We start from the raw sequence: 18,706 nt of genomic DNA, 5'->3' as shown, positions 1-18,706 counted from the left end.
GTGGCTGCAGAGGAAAACAGAAAATGTTCTAAGGACTATTGGATTAGGAAGGGGGTGGTATTCTTTCATAGCTCCTACAACCCCTTCTTATCAAATTGCATTTGTCAGGTTGTAGTTGATCTAGGGATTGGGGTCTAAGGTTGCCACCAACAGGGCAGACAAGAGCCAGGTGGCTCAGACATGACTTGTTTCAACAGTTATTGAAAAACACTCACTGTGCATCAGGCACAGCTACATGCCAGAGAGTGTCCATAGCCCACAGCTCCTGCCCACCCCCAGGAGCCAGAGGAGGAGAGCTGTGGGCTCTCATGGGAGGACAACTTCCCACCCACTCCTGCACCAGGGTCATTCCAGCCAATCAAGCAACTATTTAATCTTAGAGCTGTGAATGTCCAATAAGATAGCCATTTTAATGTAGCTATTTAAATTGGGGAAGGGGGAAGCATTTGTAATACTTTCAACAATAAAGATAAATTTTAAAAAAATTTTAGTCAAAATTAAATAAAATTGAACATTCAGTTCCTCAGTTACATTTAGTGCCCAATAAGTACATGTAGCTATTGGCTACCATATTGGTCAGTATAGAACATTTCCATCATTACGAAAGTTCAATTGGATAGTGTTGTCTTAAAGTCTTACATTGTTTTCCATTTCCTCTTACTATTATTTACAGGCTTACATAATTATGTTTTTTAAGTTTATTGACTTGAAAGAGAGGGGAGGTGGGAGAGAAACATCGATTTGGTGTTCCACTGATTTATGCATTCATTGGTTGCTTCTTGTATGTGCCCTGACTGGGGATCGAACCCACAACCTTGGTGTATCGGGATGACACTCTAACTAACTGAGCTACCTAGCCAGGGCTTACATAATTATGTTTTATAGCAACATTTCTGTAATATTAGTAAGAACAGAGAGCAATGCAGTGCTTTAAATTGTCCTATCCCATCCCTCTCTCCCCAGCTCTGTGGCAACCTTGAAACCTTGGTAGTTGTGAAAACCAGCAGTTTAGTAGCCACTGGAAAGGACAAATTGGGTTTGGAGCTTCTCAACAGTCAGGGTTTCCAGACAATTGTTACTACTTTATCTGCCTGGCAGCTCCCTACCAGCCCCATTCTCAGTGCTTGTTATTTGACCAGGCTGGTGTGGCTCAATCGTTAGAGCATCGGCCCGGGCACAGAAGGGCCATGGGTTTGGTTCCCGGTCAAGTGCGCAGTATCTGGGTTGCAGGCTCAATCCCCGGTCAGGGCAGGTGCAGGGGGCAGCCCATTGATGTGTCTCTCTCACATCGATGACTCTCTCTCTCCCCCCTTCCACTCTCTCTAAAAATCAGTGGAAAAAATATCCTCAGATTAGGATCGACAACAAAACAAAAAGATGTACAGATGGCCCAGAAGCATCTGAAAAGATGCTCAACACCACTTTCATGAGAGAAATGCAAAAAAACCCCCAAATGAGATATCATCTCACACCCATTAGGATGGCTACCATATAAAAAGAGAAAGTAACAAGTGTGGGAGACATAAGAATCCTTGCGCACTGCTGCTGGGATTGTAAAATGGTGCCACTGCTCTAGAAAACAATATTGAGTTCCTAAAAACAAAATTTAAAACTGTCATAAGATCCAGAAACACCATTTCTGGGTATATATCCAAAAGAATTGATATCTCAAGTATCAATATCTCAAACAGATATTTTCACACTCACATTCATAGCAGCACTCTTCACAATAGTCAAGAGATGGAAGCACCCAAATGTCCAATGACTGATGGATGTGGTATATACATAAAAGGGAATATTATTCAGCCTTAAAAAGGAAGAAAGTCCCTTTACATGCTACGCCATGGGTGAACCTTGAGGAATTATGCTAAGTGAAATAAGCCAGTCATAAAAAAATGAATACTGTATGATTCTACTTATATGAGGCATTTAAAGTAGCCAAATTCACAGAAACAGAAAGTAGACTGGTGGGTCCAGGACTGGGGAGAGGGGAAAATGTGGTGTTGTAGTTTAATGGGTGTAGAGTTTCAGTTTTGCAAGAAGAAAAAGTTCTGGAGATCTGTTGTAGAACAATGTGAATATACTTAACACTACTGAATTGTATATTTAAAGATGGTAAAGATGATAAATTTTATGTGATGTTTCTTTACCACAGTTTTTAAAATGTCACCAGGAAGTAATTTTGAGGTGACCTAGACAATCTAATTGTTAAGTTTGTATGAAAAAATAATCAAGAAGAGTTGGAAAAATTCTAAAATATAAGAGTAATGGTGAAGAAATGCTAGATCTACCAGGCACTAAAACATATTACAAATCTTCAGAAAACAGCATCACATTTCCACATAAATAAGTAGATGAAAATGGAAATGGATTGGAAAGTCCAGGAATATGTACCATTACATTTAGAATATAGCATGGATGATATATACAGTTGGTGGTAAAAGATGGATTATTCAATGCACCTCTATTTAAAAATTTTTTTTAAAATATGTTTTTATTGATTTTTTGAGAGAGACGAAGGGAGAGGGGTAGATAGACACATAAATGAGAAACATCAATTGGCTGCCTCCTGCACACCCCCTACTGGGGACTGATCCCGCAACCCGGGCATGTGTCCTGACCAGGGATTGAACTGTGACCTCTTGGTTCATGGTTCAATGCTCTCAACCACTGAGCAACACCACCCAGGCAATCAGCCTCTTATTTTTTTCCTGGTATCTGCCAGTTGTCCCAAGAGAAATTATTGAATAATCCATCTACTAAAGAACTCTAAAGACAAAGAGAAGCTCTTATATACAGCCAGAGAGGAAAGAGAGTTTACCCACAAAAGAATGACAACTATGTAATACTTTTCAACAGCAACAATGGAAATATTTTCAAAGTGCTAAGTATAAAATAACTGTGAATTTAGAATTGTGCTCCCAGGAAAACTATCTTTCAAGAAAGAGAGTGACATGAAGACATTTATAGTAAAACAAAAGTGAGAGGCCAGAGGGTGTGGCTCAGTGGTTGAGCGTCAACCCATGAACCAGTAGACCACAGTTCGATTCCCCGTCAGGGCACATGACTGGGTTGTGGGTTCAGTCTCCATGGGGGTGTGCAGGAGGCAGCCGATCAATGACTCATCATCGATGTTTCTATCTTTCTCCCTCTCCCTTCCTCTCTCTGAAATCAATAAAAACCTATATACATATATTTTAAAAAGTGAGAATGGTTTACCACCAGCAGACCTTAGCTAAAGAAGGGATTTCTAAAAGATGTACTTCCAAAAATGACCCCACAAAAAGTTGTTTGAGATGCAAGAAGGAAAAGATGAGCAAAAATTTGGTAAATCTAAAAATAATGTTTATATACAATAAAAAGAATAATAATGTATAGAATTTAAAATTAATTAAAATTCATGGGGTAATAGAATGGCCTAAGATCGATGGTGTACTGGTAAATGTTTAATGACCATATCCAGAGGTGGGAACCCTGATTTATAGTATTTGTCAATTTCCACGATTATATGTTCCCCCATGGCTGATTTCAAGCTATCAATGTGAAGTCTCTGAATATGGAATTGAGAAGAGTTGCTAATAATTAGCTCTTGTGAATCAGTATGAGCCAGCTCAGGCACACCGTCAAAGATTCTAATATTAGGAAAGAAATTATGACTTTGCTAAGAATATGTGGTAAATTTTAAGAGTAATAACTAAAAGAATAGAAATGAAGTGAATAAATTTCCAAACCAGTAAAGGGAAAATAAAATAAGAAACACATATACCACATCAAACAAAACAGTCAAACAATTTTAAATAGCAAGAAAAAACCCAAAGAAACATAGAAGAAATGGAACAAATAGAAAGTACAAAAATCATAGAAAAAATAGTTGAAATAAATCATAATTTCAATAAAGTAACTGGACTAAACTTGCCAGGTTAGAAACAGACTAGATTTTTTAAAAAATCCAGCAATATGCTGTTAAAAGAGAAATATCTGGAATATAAGGACACATAATGGTTGAAAGTAGTAGGGTATAAAAAGATATATGAAGCAAATATAATCAAAAGTAAGTTGATAGAGCCTATAAATACCTATAAAATAGGCTTTAAAGCAAAAATGTTATTAGAAATAAAGGATCAATAAATACTGATAAAAGGATCAACTCAGAAGGAAGCTACAAGATTCCAAACTTGTCCACACTTAATGAAATAGTAAATAATATATATGTATCAAAAATTGATGTAGCCCGGCCGGGCGTGGCTCAGCAGTTAAGTGTCGACCTAGGATCCAGGTGATCAGGGTTCGATTCCCGGTCAGGGCACATGCCCGGGTTGTGGGCTGCAGCCGATCAATGACTCTCTCATCATTGATGTTTCTATCTCTCCCTCTCCCTCTCCCTCTCCTTTCCTCTCTCTGAAATCAATAAAGATATATTTAAAAAAAAAAATTTGATGGAGTCCACAAGGATAACCTTAACATTCATTTCTTAATTTTTAATAGATCAAGCAGACAATAAGTAAAGACATACCTGAACCGCACAATTAACAATCCAAATTTAATGGACATACATAAAACAGTAGACTCAATCTGACAGTTAGGTTAGAAATTAGTAACAAAAGGTAACTAGAAAAATACCATCAGCTTTGAAATTAAGAAACACACTTTTACTTCTGCTTACGCCAAAAAGGAGTAACGGAGACTACATTTATCTATGGCCTGAAAACAAAAAGGCACAAACAACATTTTTCAAGACAATGAATATTAGACAACAAAGGACAGTGGTCCCTGAGAGATGGTAAATAAACAAGGTGAACCTTACAAATGCCCCAGCATGATGCTTTGAGATTTTCTAGGCCACAGCACATAGAGGGAAACTAAGATAGAGTCCAGAAGACTTCCAGAGTTGAGGAGATGGAACTGAGAACTCAGGGAGACCAAGGTAGCTAGACTTCATAGGACAGTCTCACAGAGGAGAAAGGTGCATAGAAAGAGAATCCCAGAGATTTGTGGAGGGTCCCCCATGAATATTTAGTAGAGTACTGATCAGCGTATGCATGAGAAGACACCACCCAAGGCCAGGGGAAGAATTACCCTAAAAGAATAAAAGAAGAAGTCCTGGTGGTGATATAGGAATAGGAATAGTGCCTGTTTCTTCCAGTTAGACTGAAGAAAACTAATAATTTGTGAGGAACTGGGTAGAGTATTCAAGAAGGTATTACTTTGGTAGTGAGGAATAATTAGTCCCAGATTGATTATTGCTGTGGACCCATCTAAAAAATCATAAAAGCAAGACTCCAAAAGATCAAAGTTTCCAAGTAAACTTAATTGCATCCCAGAACAAAGCTCAAGGAGATTTTAGGAATACAAAAATATCTACTATCCAAAAAGGACAGCTCAACCGGGCGGGGCTCAGCTGTTGAATGTTGACCTAGGAACCAGGAGATCGGGGTTCAATTTCTGGTCAGGGCACATGCCTGGGTTGCAGGCTGCAGCTGATCAATGACTCTCTCATCACTGATGTTTCTATCTCTCTCCTTCCCTCTCCCTTTCTCTCTCTGAAATCAATAAAGATATATTAAAAAAAAAAAAAAAAGGACAAGATGCAAAAACAATATGGCCCATAGTGAACAGAACAGTCAATTGAAGCTGACCCAGAATAGACACAGATGTTAGAATTAGCAGAAAAAAGCATTAAAAGGGTTATAACTGTATTCAGTATGTTCAAAAATTTAAGTAGAGACAGGAAAGATATCAAAAAGGTACAAATTAAACTTGTAGAAATGAAAACTACAATGTGTGAGATAAAAAATACACTGGATGGGATTAACAGCAGATGAAATATTGCAGAAGAAAAGGTTAGAAAAAAATTGAAGGCACAAAAAATTGAAGCAGTAGAAACTATCAAAAAATGACACAGAAAAAATTATCAGTGAGCTACAGGATAATCTGAAGCAGTTTAATATATGGATAATATGAGTCCCCAAATGAAGGGTGACAGAGAAAATATTTAAAGAAATAATGGTTAAAAACCTGCTAAATGTAATGAAAACTGTAAACTCATAGATTCAAGAAGATCAATACGCTCCAAGCACAAGAAACATGAAGAAAATTACACCAAGGCACATCATAATCAAGTTGCTAAAAATGAATACTAAAGGGGAAATCTTAAAAGCAGCCAGAGATAAAAGACATGTTACAAAGAAAATGACAGTATCAAATTTCTCATCAGAAATGCAAGAGAGAAGACAGTGGAGCAATATCTTAAAACAGCAACTGTCAATCTAAAATTCTATACCCAGTGAAAATATCTTTCAAAAAAATACAAGACATATTAAAAGATGTCCTTCATGAATAACAAAAATGGTAACAGGTGGAGCCCTGGCCAGGTGGTTCAGTTGATTGGAATGTTATCCTCTTCACCAAAAGGTTGTGGGTTCAATTCCTGGTGAGGGCACATACCTAGGTTGTGGGTTTGATCCGAGTTGGGGCCCATACAGGAGGCAACTGATCAATGTTTCTCTCTTTCTTTTGCTCTCTCTCTCAATCAGTGAAAGTGTATCCTCAGGTGAGGATTAAAAAAAAAAAAAAAAAGGATTACAGCTGGAAATTCCAATCTACAGGAAAAAAAAAAAATGGAGCCCAGGTAGCTCAGATGGTTGGAGCATCATGCCAATATGTCAAGGTTGCCGGTTCGATCCTCAGTCAGGGCACATAAAGAATCAACCAGTGAATGCATAAATAAGTAGGGCAACAAATCAATGTTTCTCCCTCTCTATTTCTCTCTCTCTAAAAAAAAAAATCAAACAAAACAAAACAAAGGAAACAGTAACTACATAGGTAAATATATAAAACCTTTTCATATTATTTAACTTTTTAAAAAAGTACTTGTATGTTTAAACAAAAATAATAACAATGTATTGTAGATTTTAGAACATATATAAAAATAAAATTCATGACACAATAACATACTACACATAAAGTGGCATAATCAAATAGACTTCAGTAAGTTAAAGATGTACACTATAAGTTCTAAAGCAATCACTAAAGTAACAAAATAAAGTTTTGCTAATAAGACAATAAAAGAGATAAAATAGAATAATAAAAATCCCCAAATCTAAAAGAATGGGGGAAAAAAGAAAAGGAGAACAAATAAAGAGACAGAAGAATGGAAAGCACGTCAAAATGATAAACTCAAACCTAATCATGTTAATAATCACATTAAATGTAAATGACCTAAATATTCCAGTTAGAAGGTGGAAATTACTAGATTGGATTTTTTTAAAAAAAGACTAAACTCTATGCTGCTTACAAAAAATGTAGTTTTAATAAAAAGGCATAAATAGAATAAAAGTAAAAGGATAGAGAAAGATTTATCATGCTAATACTAGTCAAAAGAAAGCTGGAGTGGCTATATTATTATCAAAGTAGATTTCATGGATTCATGATAAAGAGGTCAGTTAAAGAAGAGGACATAATAATCCTAAACATCTATGCACCTAATAACAGTTTTTCTAATTGTATGAAGCAAACGTGATAGGACTTCAAGGAGAAATAGATAAATACACAATAATTATTGATTTTATTATTTTATTTTTTAAAAAATATATCTTTATTGATTTCAGAGAGAGGAAAGGAGAGGGAGAGAGAGAGATGGAAACATCAATGATGAGAGAGACACTGATCAAATAGAAAAAAATCAGTGAAATCAAAGCTGGTTCTTTTAGAAGATAAATAAAATGGATAAACCTGTAGCTATATTGCTCAGGAAAAAAGAGAGAAGATATACAATTTGCCAATATCAGAAATGAGAGTAGTGACATTGTTACATATTCTAGATATATTAAATGGATAGGGAGTATTATTAACAATTTTATGCCAACAAATTCAGCAACTTGTAAAAAATAGACAAATTCCTTCAAAGATACATATTCACAACACTCATTTTAGAAGAGCTTAAGGAAGATGTAATATCAATTCTACCCAAACTCTTTCAAAAAACTGAAGAGGAGGAAATACCCCCAACTTATTCTATAAGGCCAGCAGACCATATTTGATACCAAAATGAGACCAAAAAATTGCAAGAAAACTAGAGACAAATATTCATTATGAGCATAGATGCAAAATTCTAAATAAAATTTTATTAAGTCAAATCCAACAGTATATTAAAAAGATAATATGCTATGACCAAGTGAGGTTTATCTGGGAAATGTAGGGTTGGTTTAACATTGGAAAACCAATTGATGTAATTCATCATATTAAACTAAAAAAATGGTTCATCTCAAAAGATGCAGAAAAAGCACCTGACAAATCTAACATCCTTCTCTCATAAAAACTCAGTAACTAAAAATAGTAGGGAACTTCCTCAACCTGACAAAAGGCATCTATGAAAAACATATAGCTACATACATGCAAACACACATACATACATACAGATATACATACATACACATACATAAATAACGGTGACAGACTACTTTCCACCTAAGTTTGGGAACAAAGCAGATGTCCATTCTCTCTGCTATTATTCAACATTGTACTGGAAGGTCTAGCTAGTACAATCAGGCAAGAAAAATAAATAAAAGACATCTCATTCGAGTGCCAGGTTTATATCCTAAACAAACTCTTGTACCTATTCAAATCAGGAGAGACAAACAAGACTGTGATTAGCAGCTTTGCTTATCATAGCAAAAATGAAATACAATGAACTAAAGCTAAATATAGCCAACAGAAAAACCTTAGAAACATAATGCTGAATTTTAAAACAACTTTTTAGAAGCCTACTATATATAAAAATAGCATAATTTTTATAAAGTTAAACATAAGCACAACTAAACAACATGTTTAATATTATACAATTTGTGATCATTTATTTTTTAAAGAGCAAGGTCATGATAAACACAAACTTCAACTTATTACCTTTAGAGGGCAGCAGGCAGGGGTATGATACGGGGAAGGAAGACGGTGGTGGCCATCAATGGTATTTTAATGTTCTAAGTTCATAGGTTCACAAGTGTACATTGATTATTATGTTTCCTAATTTTTATTTTGTTATATTTCCTTTTCTAAGTATCATCCAGAACATAATAACTTAAAAATATTTTTCAAACCGGTCAAATATTTAGTGTAAACAATGAACCATAAAAGTACTAGAAGAAACCACAGAATACATTTTTAAAAGTTATCTTGGCATAATAAAAGCCCTTCTAAATATGATAAAAATCCAAAGTACTTAAAAGATTGAGGAATTGGGTAAATTTCACCATAAAAAAATTTAAAAACAACCAACTAGAAAAAATTTGTGCAACTCATGAAAAAGGGCTAATTTCCTTAATATAGACTTCTACAAGTCAGTAACAAAAGCCAGTCCCTTATAGAAAAGTAAACAAAAATAAACAAAGAACTTTTTAGTTCACAGAAAAGAAAATGCAAATAGACTTTAAATACATGAAGGCGTGCTCAACCTCAGAGTCAGAGACATGGAATTCACTAGGATATCACAGTTGGCTTAAACGATGAAGAAAGGTAAAAAAATGATGGCAGCCACTGCTTGTTGCAGTCATTTCTCAACCCTGAGCTCAATGTCTTCATTCCTTGAAGGCTTTATTCCTGGATCACTATATATGCTCTTAAAGATTGGTCCTGTCATAATTCTTGGTGATTTCAATATCAATATAGATGTATAATTCTCCCAACCCATTCTCTTCTCCATTCCTTGAGCATCTCTCCTGCAACGTCCCTGTCTCCAGCCTCCCTAGGTCACACCTTACCAATAAATGCAATCCCCAAGTGATCCTACCTACAGGCAGCCCACTCTCTAGCTCCCCTCTAGTACCTCAACTCCAGTAATTCTTTGGCTCCATCAGAACCCATGTTCCATCTATCCTGCTTTCTCTTCACTCTCCACACTCCTCTCCTTGCTCAGCTTCAATTTCTTGTTCCATTTCTGTAAATACCCCTTGCATACATTTTCACTCTCTTGCCCTCTCATGTTTCCTTGTACCTGTATCTGTGCAGTTCTGTGTGGCTGGAGAAAATTCTCACTTTAAATGTATGACTGCAAGCCTCAGCTGAGGATGCGGAAGGAAAGGGAGACCTTAGGGCTTCAGATAGTTGTCCAGGGGAGTGAATGGACCATGGAAATGTTGTGTGGTTGCCAAGCAACACTAAGGAGCCACCCATGCCCTTTGCCAACTAAAGGACACGCTTTAGCAATTCTCCCTTCTATCTCTTGCATCATCACTTTTCCCTTTTCTACTGAGTTTTTCTCATCAGAGTATGAACAAGCTATATACTTTTTCTTGGCCCGACATTGTACTCCAGCCACCACCTGTTTCTTTGTTCCCTTTATAGCAAAAGTCAAAGGAATTCCTTTAGCCATTGTCTCTAATCTCTCTTATCCCATTCTCTCTTAAACCTACCCGTCAGACTTCTAATCGCCACTCCATTGAAATAGCTCTTGTTGATGTCACCAGATGTCCCCCACATTGCTAAATCCAATGGTCAACCCTTAGTCTTTTTATCATATCCACAAGCAGCATGCAATACAGTTGACCACTGCTTCCTTTTTGGGATATTTGCTTAGCTAGGCCACCAGGACACACCACTCCTGATTTCCCTCTGACTTCACTGGCTGCTCCTTACCATGTTTCTTTGCTCCTTCCACAGCTCTATGACCCCCAAACACTGGACACCCCAGGATTATGTTCTTGAACCTGTTCCATTTTCTATCAACACTCATTCCCTCCATGATTCTAATCATTCACATGTCTACTGCAGCCTGGATCTTTCCTTTGAGAGCCAGTTTTTAGAGACTTTTCAACATTCCCATCTTAAACAGAACACGTCCAAAAACCAAAGTGATATTCTCTGACCTCTCCTTTTTCTCCTTAGCTGTTATTGCCACCTAGCATGCTATACGTTTTATCCACTCAGTTCATGTCTACCTCCCCTACTAGATTGTAAGCCCACGAGCGCAAAGCTTTTGTCTATTTTGGTCACTGCTTAATCCACAGCACATAGAAGAGGTCCTGGCACAGAGCAGATGTTAAAAAATTATTTGTCAAATGATAAACAACACACATAATTGGCCAGAGTGTGGGGAACGGGCACTCTCAAAATCGGTATGATTGCCAATCAGTATAATCTCTACAGAGTGTAAACTAGCAATAACTATCAAAATTATAAATGCATGTGTCTTTTGACCCAGCAATTCTACTTCTAGTAATATCTTTCATAAAATTCATACATGTGCAAAATGACACATGGATGAGGTAATTCACTGCCACATACTTTATCCCTAAAAAAGAATGAAAACAGCCAAAATGTGCAATGATAGAGGCCATTAAAAGAAATTACAGTTTATCCATACAATGGAATATTTTACAGTAGCAAAAAAAGAATGAGTCTTCTCATGTCCTGACCTAAGCTCCCAGATGAACATACTAATGTGCCCACTTTTCAGAAAGGTACTGAAAGTACATTTAATATGCCAACTTTTTATAAAAATAAAGGGAAAAGTGCAAAAATAATGTATATCTTTGTTTTCTTTCTTCTTTTTTTATTCTCACCAAGGATATTTTTTTCCATTGCTTTCCAGAGAGAGTGGAAGGGAGAGAGAGAGAGAGAAACATCGATGTGAGAGAGACATCGATTGGTTGCCTCCTCCACAAGCCCAGATCAGGGCTGGGGATGGAGCCTGCAACTGAGGTCCGTGCCCTTGGCTGGAATCGAACCCGGGACCCTTCAGTCCACAGGCCGACGCTCTAACCACTGAGCCAAACCGGCCAGGGCTACCTTTGTTTTCTTGTACAGGCACAGGCTATTCCAGGAAGGATACACAAGAAACTGCTAACAGTGATTGCTTATTTGGAGGGTGATGGATGGGTCAGAGGCAGAGGCAGGAGACTTTCCTGTAAACCCTTTTAAATTTGAAGATATGCACCTTGCGAATGTTTTATCTGTTAAAAGAAGAACAAGGCAGGGCTATGTTCCAATATGGAATGACCGCTAAGATATAAAAGGTGGGGCAAAATTAGGTTTACAGTTGTTTCTATGGAAAATAATATGATAATTAATAAATAATACAAAAATAAACTTGTATTTCGTGTACTCACAACTGTAAACCTACTTTTTCCATACCCTGTGTGTGTGTGTGTGTGTCTGTGTGTGTGTGACAATTTTTTTAAAAAAGTCCAAGTACAAAAGAGTGTATGTAGTATGCTATACATAGCAGTGCAGACAGACTTACTTTTCATTATTTACTCTTGTACCTTTTGAATTTTGCACCTTATATATGTATTTCCTATTAAAAATAATTTTTAAAAATCATGGTGGGAGAATACACTTTAAAAAAAATATTTTTCAATTGATATTTAGAGAGAGAGTAAGGGAGAGGGGGAGAGAGAGGGAAACATCGATGTGACAGCAAAACATTGATGGGCTGCCTCCTGCATGCTCCCTAACGGGGATCGAGCCCGCAACCCGGGCATGTGCTCTGACTGGGAATCGAACTCCTGCACAGGATGCTGCGCAACCAACTGAGCCACACTGGCCAAGGCGAGAATAAACTTTTATATGCATCACTTTGACAATCCTACGACTGAAACCTGTCTAGTATTTCTCCAGTTTTCAAATGAAGGAAAGGGACATTCGCAGAAGACAAGTCAAACAATACAGAGGTGGTACCCGGACTAGAACCCAGCTTGCCCTGCCCTGCCGGCTCATCCCTCCATTCTCCCAGCCTCTCTCTGGGGTAAGTGCACATCCGATCCCCATCCCCCATCTCCTGCTCTTCCCAGACTCCTGTCAGGGAACAAAGCTCCTAAGCCCAGCCCCAGAAGGTCTGCCACCAAGGCTTTGTTCAGGGGCCATGGCTGGCAGCTCCCTGGTATCTGACAGTTTTTTTCTAGTGCGTGCCACCAACATGGGGTTGGAAGTGGGGATGGGCAGACCTGTTCCTCCCTGGAGCCACCACCGTGCTCTGTGACGGCCCAGCCTGCCCGGGCCCTGCAGCTCCCAGGCCTCTCCCCAGCCTGTACCTGTCAATAATAACGGGGTCTGAGGGCGTCTCATTCCGGTTGCCACAGCTCTTCCGGTCACAGCACCGGCTGATGGAAAGACGAGGGGGGAGAGGAGAAAGGCAATGAAGGAGAGGGAGATCACAGCATTTGTGTGTGTGTGTTGTGTGTGTGTGTGTCCCTATGGGGCGAGGATGCTCATGTCCAGTCTCTGGATATGGAATCCCTGGGCCAGAGGGGCTGGCTTTCAGGGGTCTGGGGGAGACGGAGAGTGAGGATCCTGTCACAGGGACTTGGAGAGCCCAGCCCTGGTATCCGGTTGGCAGGGAAACCCTTGTCCCAAAGGCATGCTGCTCCTGGGGGATGCAGGAAAGGGCAGGCTGCTGGCCACCTCCAGGGCCTCTCACTCTGTATGTACCCCTTTTCCTCATACACAGACACGCTCAGATTGCAAGCATGCAGCTTATGAATCATGAGTGAAGCCACCCATGTAACCAGCATCCAGACAAGAAATACCATGTATGTGCCAAGAGCTCCGGAAGCCCTTCGAGCCCCCTCCTTGTCAGTCACTACTCTTCCCAGGGGTAGCCATCATCCCAACCAGATTTTTGAACACTGTAGTCTCTCTTCCACGTATGAGAAACTGAACGCTGTCTGACTGGCATCTCCTGGGGAGAACTTGCCCAGAAATGCCAAGCCCTGTGGTGATGGGGAAGGGGAGCCAAGAGCTGTGTTCCCCCCACTCCACGCTGCCCCACCCAGGAAATGCCCCAAGGGTCAAGTAGAAGGCGACAAAGTTTCCTCTCTCCTGCTCTGGAGGGAATCCAGGAGGCCCAGGCCCTGCCCCCACATCCCCAGAGGGCCCTCCCCTGAGCTTTATTAGTTAAGCTTCCCAGCAGTGGCAGGAGGCCTCTCTTACAAAAACACTTGGAGAAGCCACATAAACAGGCCAGGATAATGGGGCCTCAAGGACCCTCTCCTCAGCCAGCACTGTGCCCAGGGGCCTCCCTCTTCCCACATCGCCTTCCCCCACCAGGCTTTCCCAGGGAGCAGCAGGGAGAGTGGTGGTGGCAGTGGTAGGGGGCAGGGCCTGGTGGGGAGTCCTCGGCAAAATCTTAGCCAAGGGTCAAGGTGCAAGTGACCCAGCCTTTCTCACCTGCACATGATCTCATGGGTGAGCAGCACTCGGCACATTTCTGGGTTCTTGTCCTGCCCCTCATAGATGATGGCCTGGGAGAGGGAGAAAGTGCACAGGCTCAAGTGGCAGTGGGCTCCTCTTATGTCCAAGTACAGGGGGAGAGATGGGACCATGCCCTCCAAGTCACTCTGAGGGGGCCTAAGAGTGCAAAGCAGGAGCTGAAGCCTGCCTCCCACATGAAGGGGACCATAGGGCTTCTAGAAAAAAAAACACACCATTTCTTCCTCTGTCCTGGGATTGGGTGGAGGCTGCTGGAAGACCCTGCCTGTGTGGGAAAGCCCGAGTCCCACCTTGCATTCAGGGCTACTGATCGGCCCATCTGAGCTCAGCTTCCTTTTTACCAGCTCTCACTTCTCTGCAAAACCCTGAGACTTGCAGCCCTGTCTCAGCAAGAGCCCATCAGGGCTCACTTAGGTATCAGTCTCCCTGAGCTCCTGAGGATGCTGGCCTCTGAGCCTCCTTCCCATGAGCTTCCATATCAGCAGGGTGCTGAGGGGTTGCAGTAACCACCCTGGGGCCCCACCTCATCCCCTTTCTTGGACCAGTGCACCCACCTCCCTGCTACAGTTAATGTTGGCTGCTGTGTGCTTTCTCTTCAGAGTGGCTCTCAGCGGATAGGCGCTGCCTTGCCTGAAAATGTCTGGAAGGATACAGGCTCCCCTTGGGAGTGTTCCCCAGCCAATTACTGACTCATATAGGGTAAAGGACCCTGGTCTCCATGCCTCAAGGGGGGACAGCTCTGTTGTCACTCCTTCTCCAGAGCTCCTTGTGGATTAGGCTGACACTGGACACCGGCTGAGACCCCATCCTTGCTGAGCACCCCTTGCCCTGGCCTGCTACCCTCCCTCCCTTCTCCTGAGAGTACCTGTCTGCCTCCCCAATAAACCCTGTGAACCTGAATCCCTGTGTCTAGCCTGGGCTTCTAGGGGACATGACCTAGGATGAAGTCTTTGTACAAATATTGCCTTTTTCTAGACTAGAGGGCAAGGGCACACAGGCTGGGGTAAGAACTGAGGGAGCCAGGCCAGTGGGGTTGACGGCACGGGGAGGTGGGGGCAGGGTGACCATGCTCACCCACCCCACCAGGAGACAGGGGCCCGAGGGGCCAGCGCATCCCTGGGCTGGCTCACCTGCTTGGACATGGAGTCAATGAGCCGCACGTAGAGGTCCTGCTCTGTCCGAAGTCCTAAGGGTGGAAAGGTGGAGGGCTTGCTGTACTGGGAGCATCTGCGGCCTCTGATGGCTGGAGCACGCTCCACACTCTCCCCAGTGGAGGCAGGGGCCTCCTCGGCCCTGACATCGGGCTATTGTACCATGTGCAGTGGGCTTCACTCACCGTTGTTATACACCAGCCGGAGGCGGTAATGGATCCCGTTGTTCGTCTTTTCAGCCCCAGGTTCCTACAGGGCCAAGATGGGGAGGATGCTCCCAGGGACCCCCCACCCAGCCGCCTCTCTAAACCCACCCTCTTTCCCTCCCATCCACTCAGCCCTGTCCTTCTTCACTCCTGCACCATCTACCCATTCATCAGCCCCTGCGGGAGGGGCGCCCCCAGGCCCCCCGTCCCCCCTGCCCCGCGCTCTGTCCCAGTCGAGCCCACGAGCCTCTCACTCGGTCCTTCTCCACGAAGTCGATGAAGGCCGTGCGCTCCACCTCCACGGGCTGCCCTTGCCGGTCATACATGGCCAGCACGAAGTGGAAGAAGTTGGATTTCCTGAGGTTGGAGGGAGGCTGCTTCTCAAAGTGTGCCCGTGCCAGGCCCACGCCACTGCGGGAGGGAGAGGGGCGGGCAACCACTGTAAGTGCTCTCAGAGAGGGGATTTAGCTCTGACATGTCAGGATTTTGGGCAGGGAATAAACTAGATGGGTCCGTTTCACCCTTGCCAGGGTCATCTCAGTCGCAGAGAGGCCTCTCAGCCCCGAGGTCACCCCTTGGGAACAGGCAATGGCAGTGAAGGTGTCTCTGCCAGGCTTCCTCCCAGGCTTCTCCCTGGACCCACATTTTGAAAGGCTCATCTCCAAAACAAAATGCATGGACAACCCACCTGACTGACCAGAGGCTCCTGTGACTGCCCTTAGGGCACCAAGGGCAGTTAGGAGGTTCTGGAACAAATACCCCACTGCACCCCAGTCCATGGCTATGTACACGAGCCTGCAGCATTGCCTGGGAGATGATGATGTCCATCGGGCTCTCCGAGATGTCACACTGGCTCAGGGCCATTAGTCTGCCCAGCCGGGATCCTGGGCTGTGGCTGAAGGCAGGGGACACCCTCTCCAGGTGTGGAGGAACCTGCCTCCATGCTTTGGGAGAGACAGACACTGGCTCCCTTGGGCAGGAGGATCTTTTGGTCTGGCCTTGCCAAAGGCTTTCTCCTGGTTCATCAGAAACTATTCCCAGAAGCAAGGCCAGGCAAGAGCAGGAGGAGAAGGACCAGACCCTTTCTACCAAATATTTCCTGAACTCCAATGATATACCAAGCATTGAACACATGGCACGGAGTGGGGCTCGAGCTAAATGCCTGGAAGGGCAGGGAACACAGAGAGCTATAACCCAAGACAAAGTGGTAGGTGCCCTTCATTCTTCCTGTGAGAGATGAAAGAAAGACTTCATGGAGATGGTAGCTTTTTACCTGGTCCTTGAGGCATGACCAGGAGTTCAACAGGTGCAACAGACAAAAGAGCAGACCAAGCAGCGGAAGAAATGGCTGCAGGCGTGAGGGTTAGTGCCACTGGACTACAGATTTCAAAAAGTGAAGTGAGGAGAGAAAAGGCTGTTTTGGAAGTGCTAGACTACGCAGGGCACAAAAAGAATCTACACTTTCTTTTTGGGGTCAGTGTGTTCTAAAGCGCATCCTTTAGATCTCATAGCTCCAGATCCTTCCTCTACAAAAGGGTGCTATGGCCATAATTGCTGGAAAATGTGGCTCTATAGCATAAACTTGTGTATGTGAGGGGCCCTGGGGCACCATCCCGGAGTGGACCCTACTTGACCTGGCTCAGGCTGGTGCTCCCGTCCGGTGTGTGGTAGCCAGCCTCCAAGGCGGTTCCCCAGCACCCCCACCTCCTGGTATTCGTGCCCTGCATAGTCCCCTCACATACTGTATCAGGACTGGTCTGTTGGCTGATAGAGTATGGCACTAGTGATAGCATATGATTTCCAATGTTGGGTCATAAAAGACACTGTGGCTTCTGCTTTGTTTTTCCTCTTGGATCAGTCACTCAGGGGGGAGCTGGCTGCCATGTTGTGAGGACATTCAAGCAGCCTTATGGAAGGTCCACATGGAGAAGAGCTGAGGCCTCCTGCTGACAGCCAGCACTAACTTGAGACACCTTGGAAGGAGATCCACCAGCTCCAGTGAAGCATTCAGATGGCCACAGCCCTGGCTGTCACCTTGACTGCAGCCTCTTAAAAAACCCTGAGGCATGGTGACTATAGTTAATAACACCATACTGTATATTTGAAGTTGCCAAGAGAGTAGATCTTAAAAGTTATCACACACACAAAATTTGTAACTTTGTGTGGTGACAGATGTTCACTAGTCTTACTGTGGTGATCACTTTGAAATAAATACAAATATCGAATCATTATGTTGTACACCTGAAACTAATATAACTCTATGTGTCAATTATATCTCAATTTTAAAAATAAATTACTTACTTGCTTTTACAAAAGAAAAGAAACCCTGAGCCAGAACCACCCACCTATGCTGCTCCCTGATGTCTGACTCTCAGAAACTGTGTGAGATAATAAATTTGTCGTCTGATGCTGCTGAGTTTTGGGGTGATTTTTTATGTAGCAATAGACAACTAAGACACCATGCTTACTCAACTATGGAGCACTTTTGTTGAGGGGTATGGCTTGGGAAACATGACTAAAGGCCACCAGAAGAATCTGAACCCAGGCAGGGCTTAGAAGATGCTGCAGGCAGGGTGGGCACAGCGTGGAGGGAAGGTGAGAGGCTGCTGCAGAGGTAGAGGAGGGTGGGGGTAGTGGGGCTGACTTGAGAGCCATTTAGACCAGAGTCCCACCATGGACTTGCCCCTGTGACATCTGCCATATTCATCACCTCTTAAGATTATTCTTCATAAAGTTTAAAATCAACTTAATGAGCTTCATGTGAAATCATAATATCTGGGATGTCATGGGCTTGAGAATTGAGAGGCTTGTCGTGTTGTTACTCATAGGTTACAGTAAATACATAAACAATAAAACGAAAATTTGTTCCTCCTCTTGAAAGCCTGCTTGGGAGCCTCTGGTCCGGGTGAAATGTTGGTTTCAGAGGCAGAAGTGATGGGTCTTGTTTGTCCAGATCAAGATGAGGGAGAGGGGCAGGCTACCAACAGCTCTTCCTCCCCAGAGGGTTTTTGTACGCAAGTTCCTCCCCCTAAGATCTTCCTCCTCCCTTTATCCCTCACCCTCTCTCCGCCCTCTCGCCTCTTCCCCCTCAGGCTACAGTCCTTTCAAGTCCTGGCCTGGACTCTCCAAATTCCCAGTTACCTAGAGCCA

At 42.5% G+C, this 18,706-nt stretch overlaps 1 protein-coding gene across 1 annotated transcript in view; it reads right to left on the bottom strand.

Annotated features, from left to right (window-relative positions):
• EBF4 (EBF transcription factor 4) overlaps positions 1-18,706 on the bottom strand; it is a 44,938-nt gene that overhangs the window by 18,255 nt on the left and 7,977 nt on the right. Inside the window, exons 3-7 of the mRNA XM_087818834.1 lie at positions 15,811-15,967; positions 15,536-15,599; positions 15,330-15,385; positions 14,158-14,231; positions 13,023-13,091 (exon numbers count right to left, since the gene is read on the bottom strand). Coding sequence (XP_087674960.1) covers positions 13,023-13,091; positions 14,158-14,231; positions 15,330-15,385; positions 15,536-15,599; positions 15,811-15,967 — 420 coding nt within the window. The remainder of the gene's footprint in view (positions 1-13,022; positions 13,092-14,157; positions 14,232-15,329; positions 15,386-15,535; positions 15,600-15,810; positions 15,968-18,706) is intronic.

This window comes from Miniopterus natalensis, chromosome 7 (assembly GCF_054644295.1).
Source record: "Miniopterus natalensis isolate mMinNat1 chromosome 7, mMinNat1.hap1, whole genome shotgun sequence".
Taxonomy (NCBI): domain Eukaryota; kingdom Metazoa; phylum Chordata; class Mammalia; order Chiroptera; family Miniopteridae; genus Miniopterus; species Miniopterus natalensis.
This window is presented reverse-complemented; position numbering and strand designations above follow the sequence as displayed.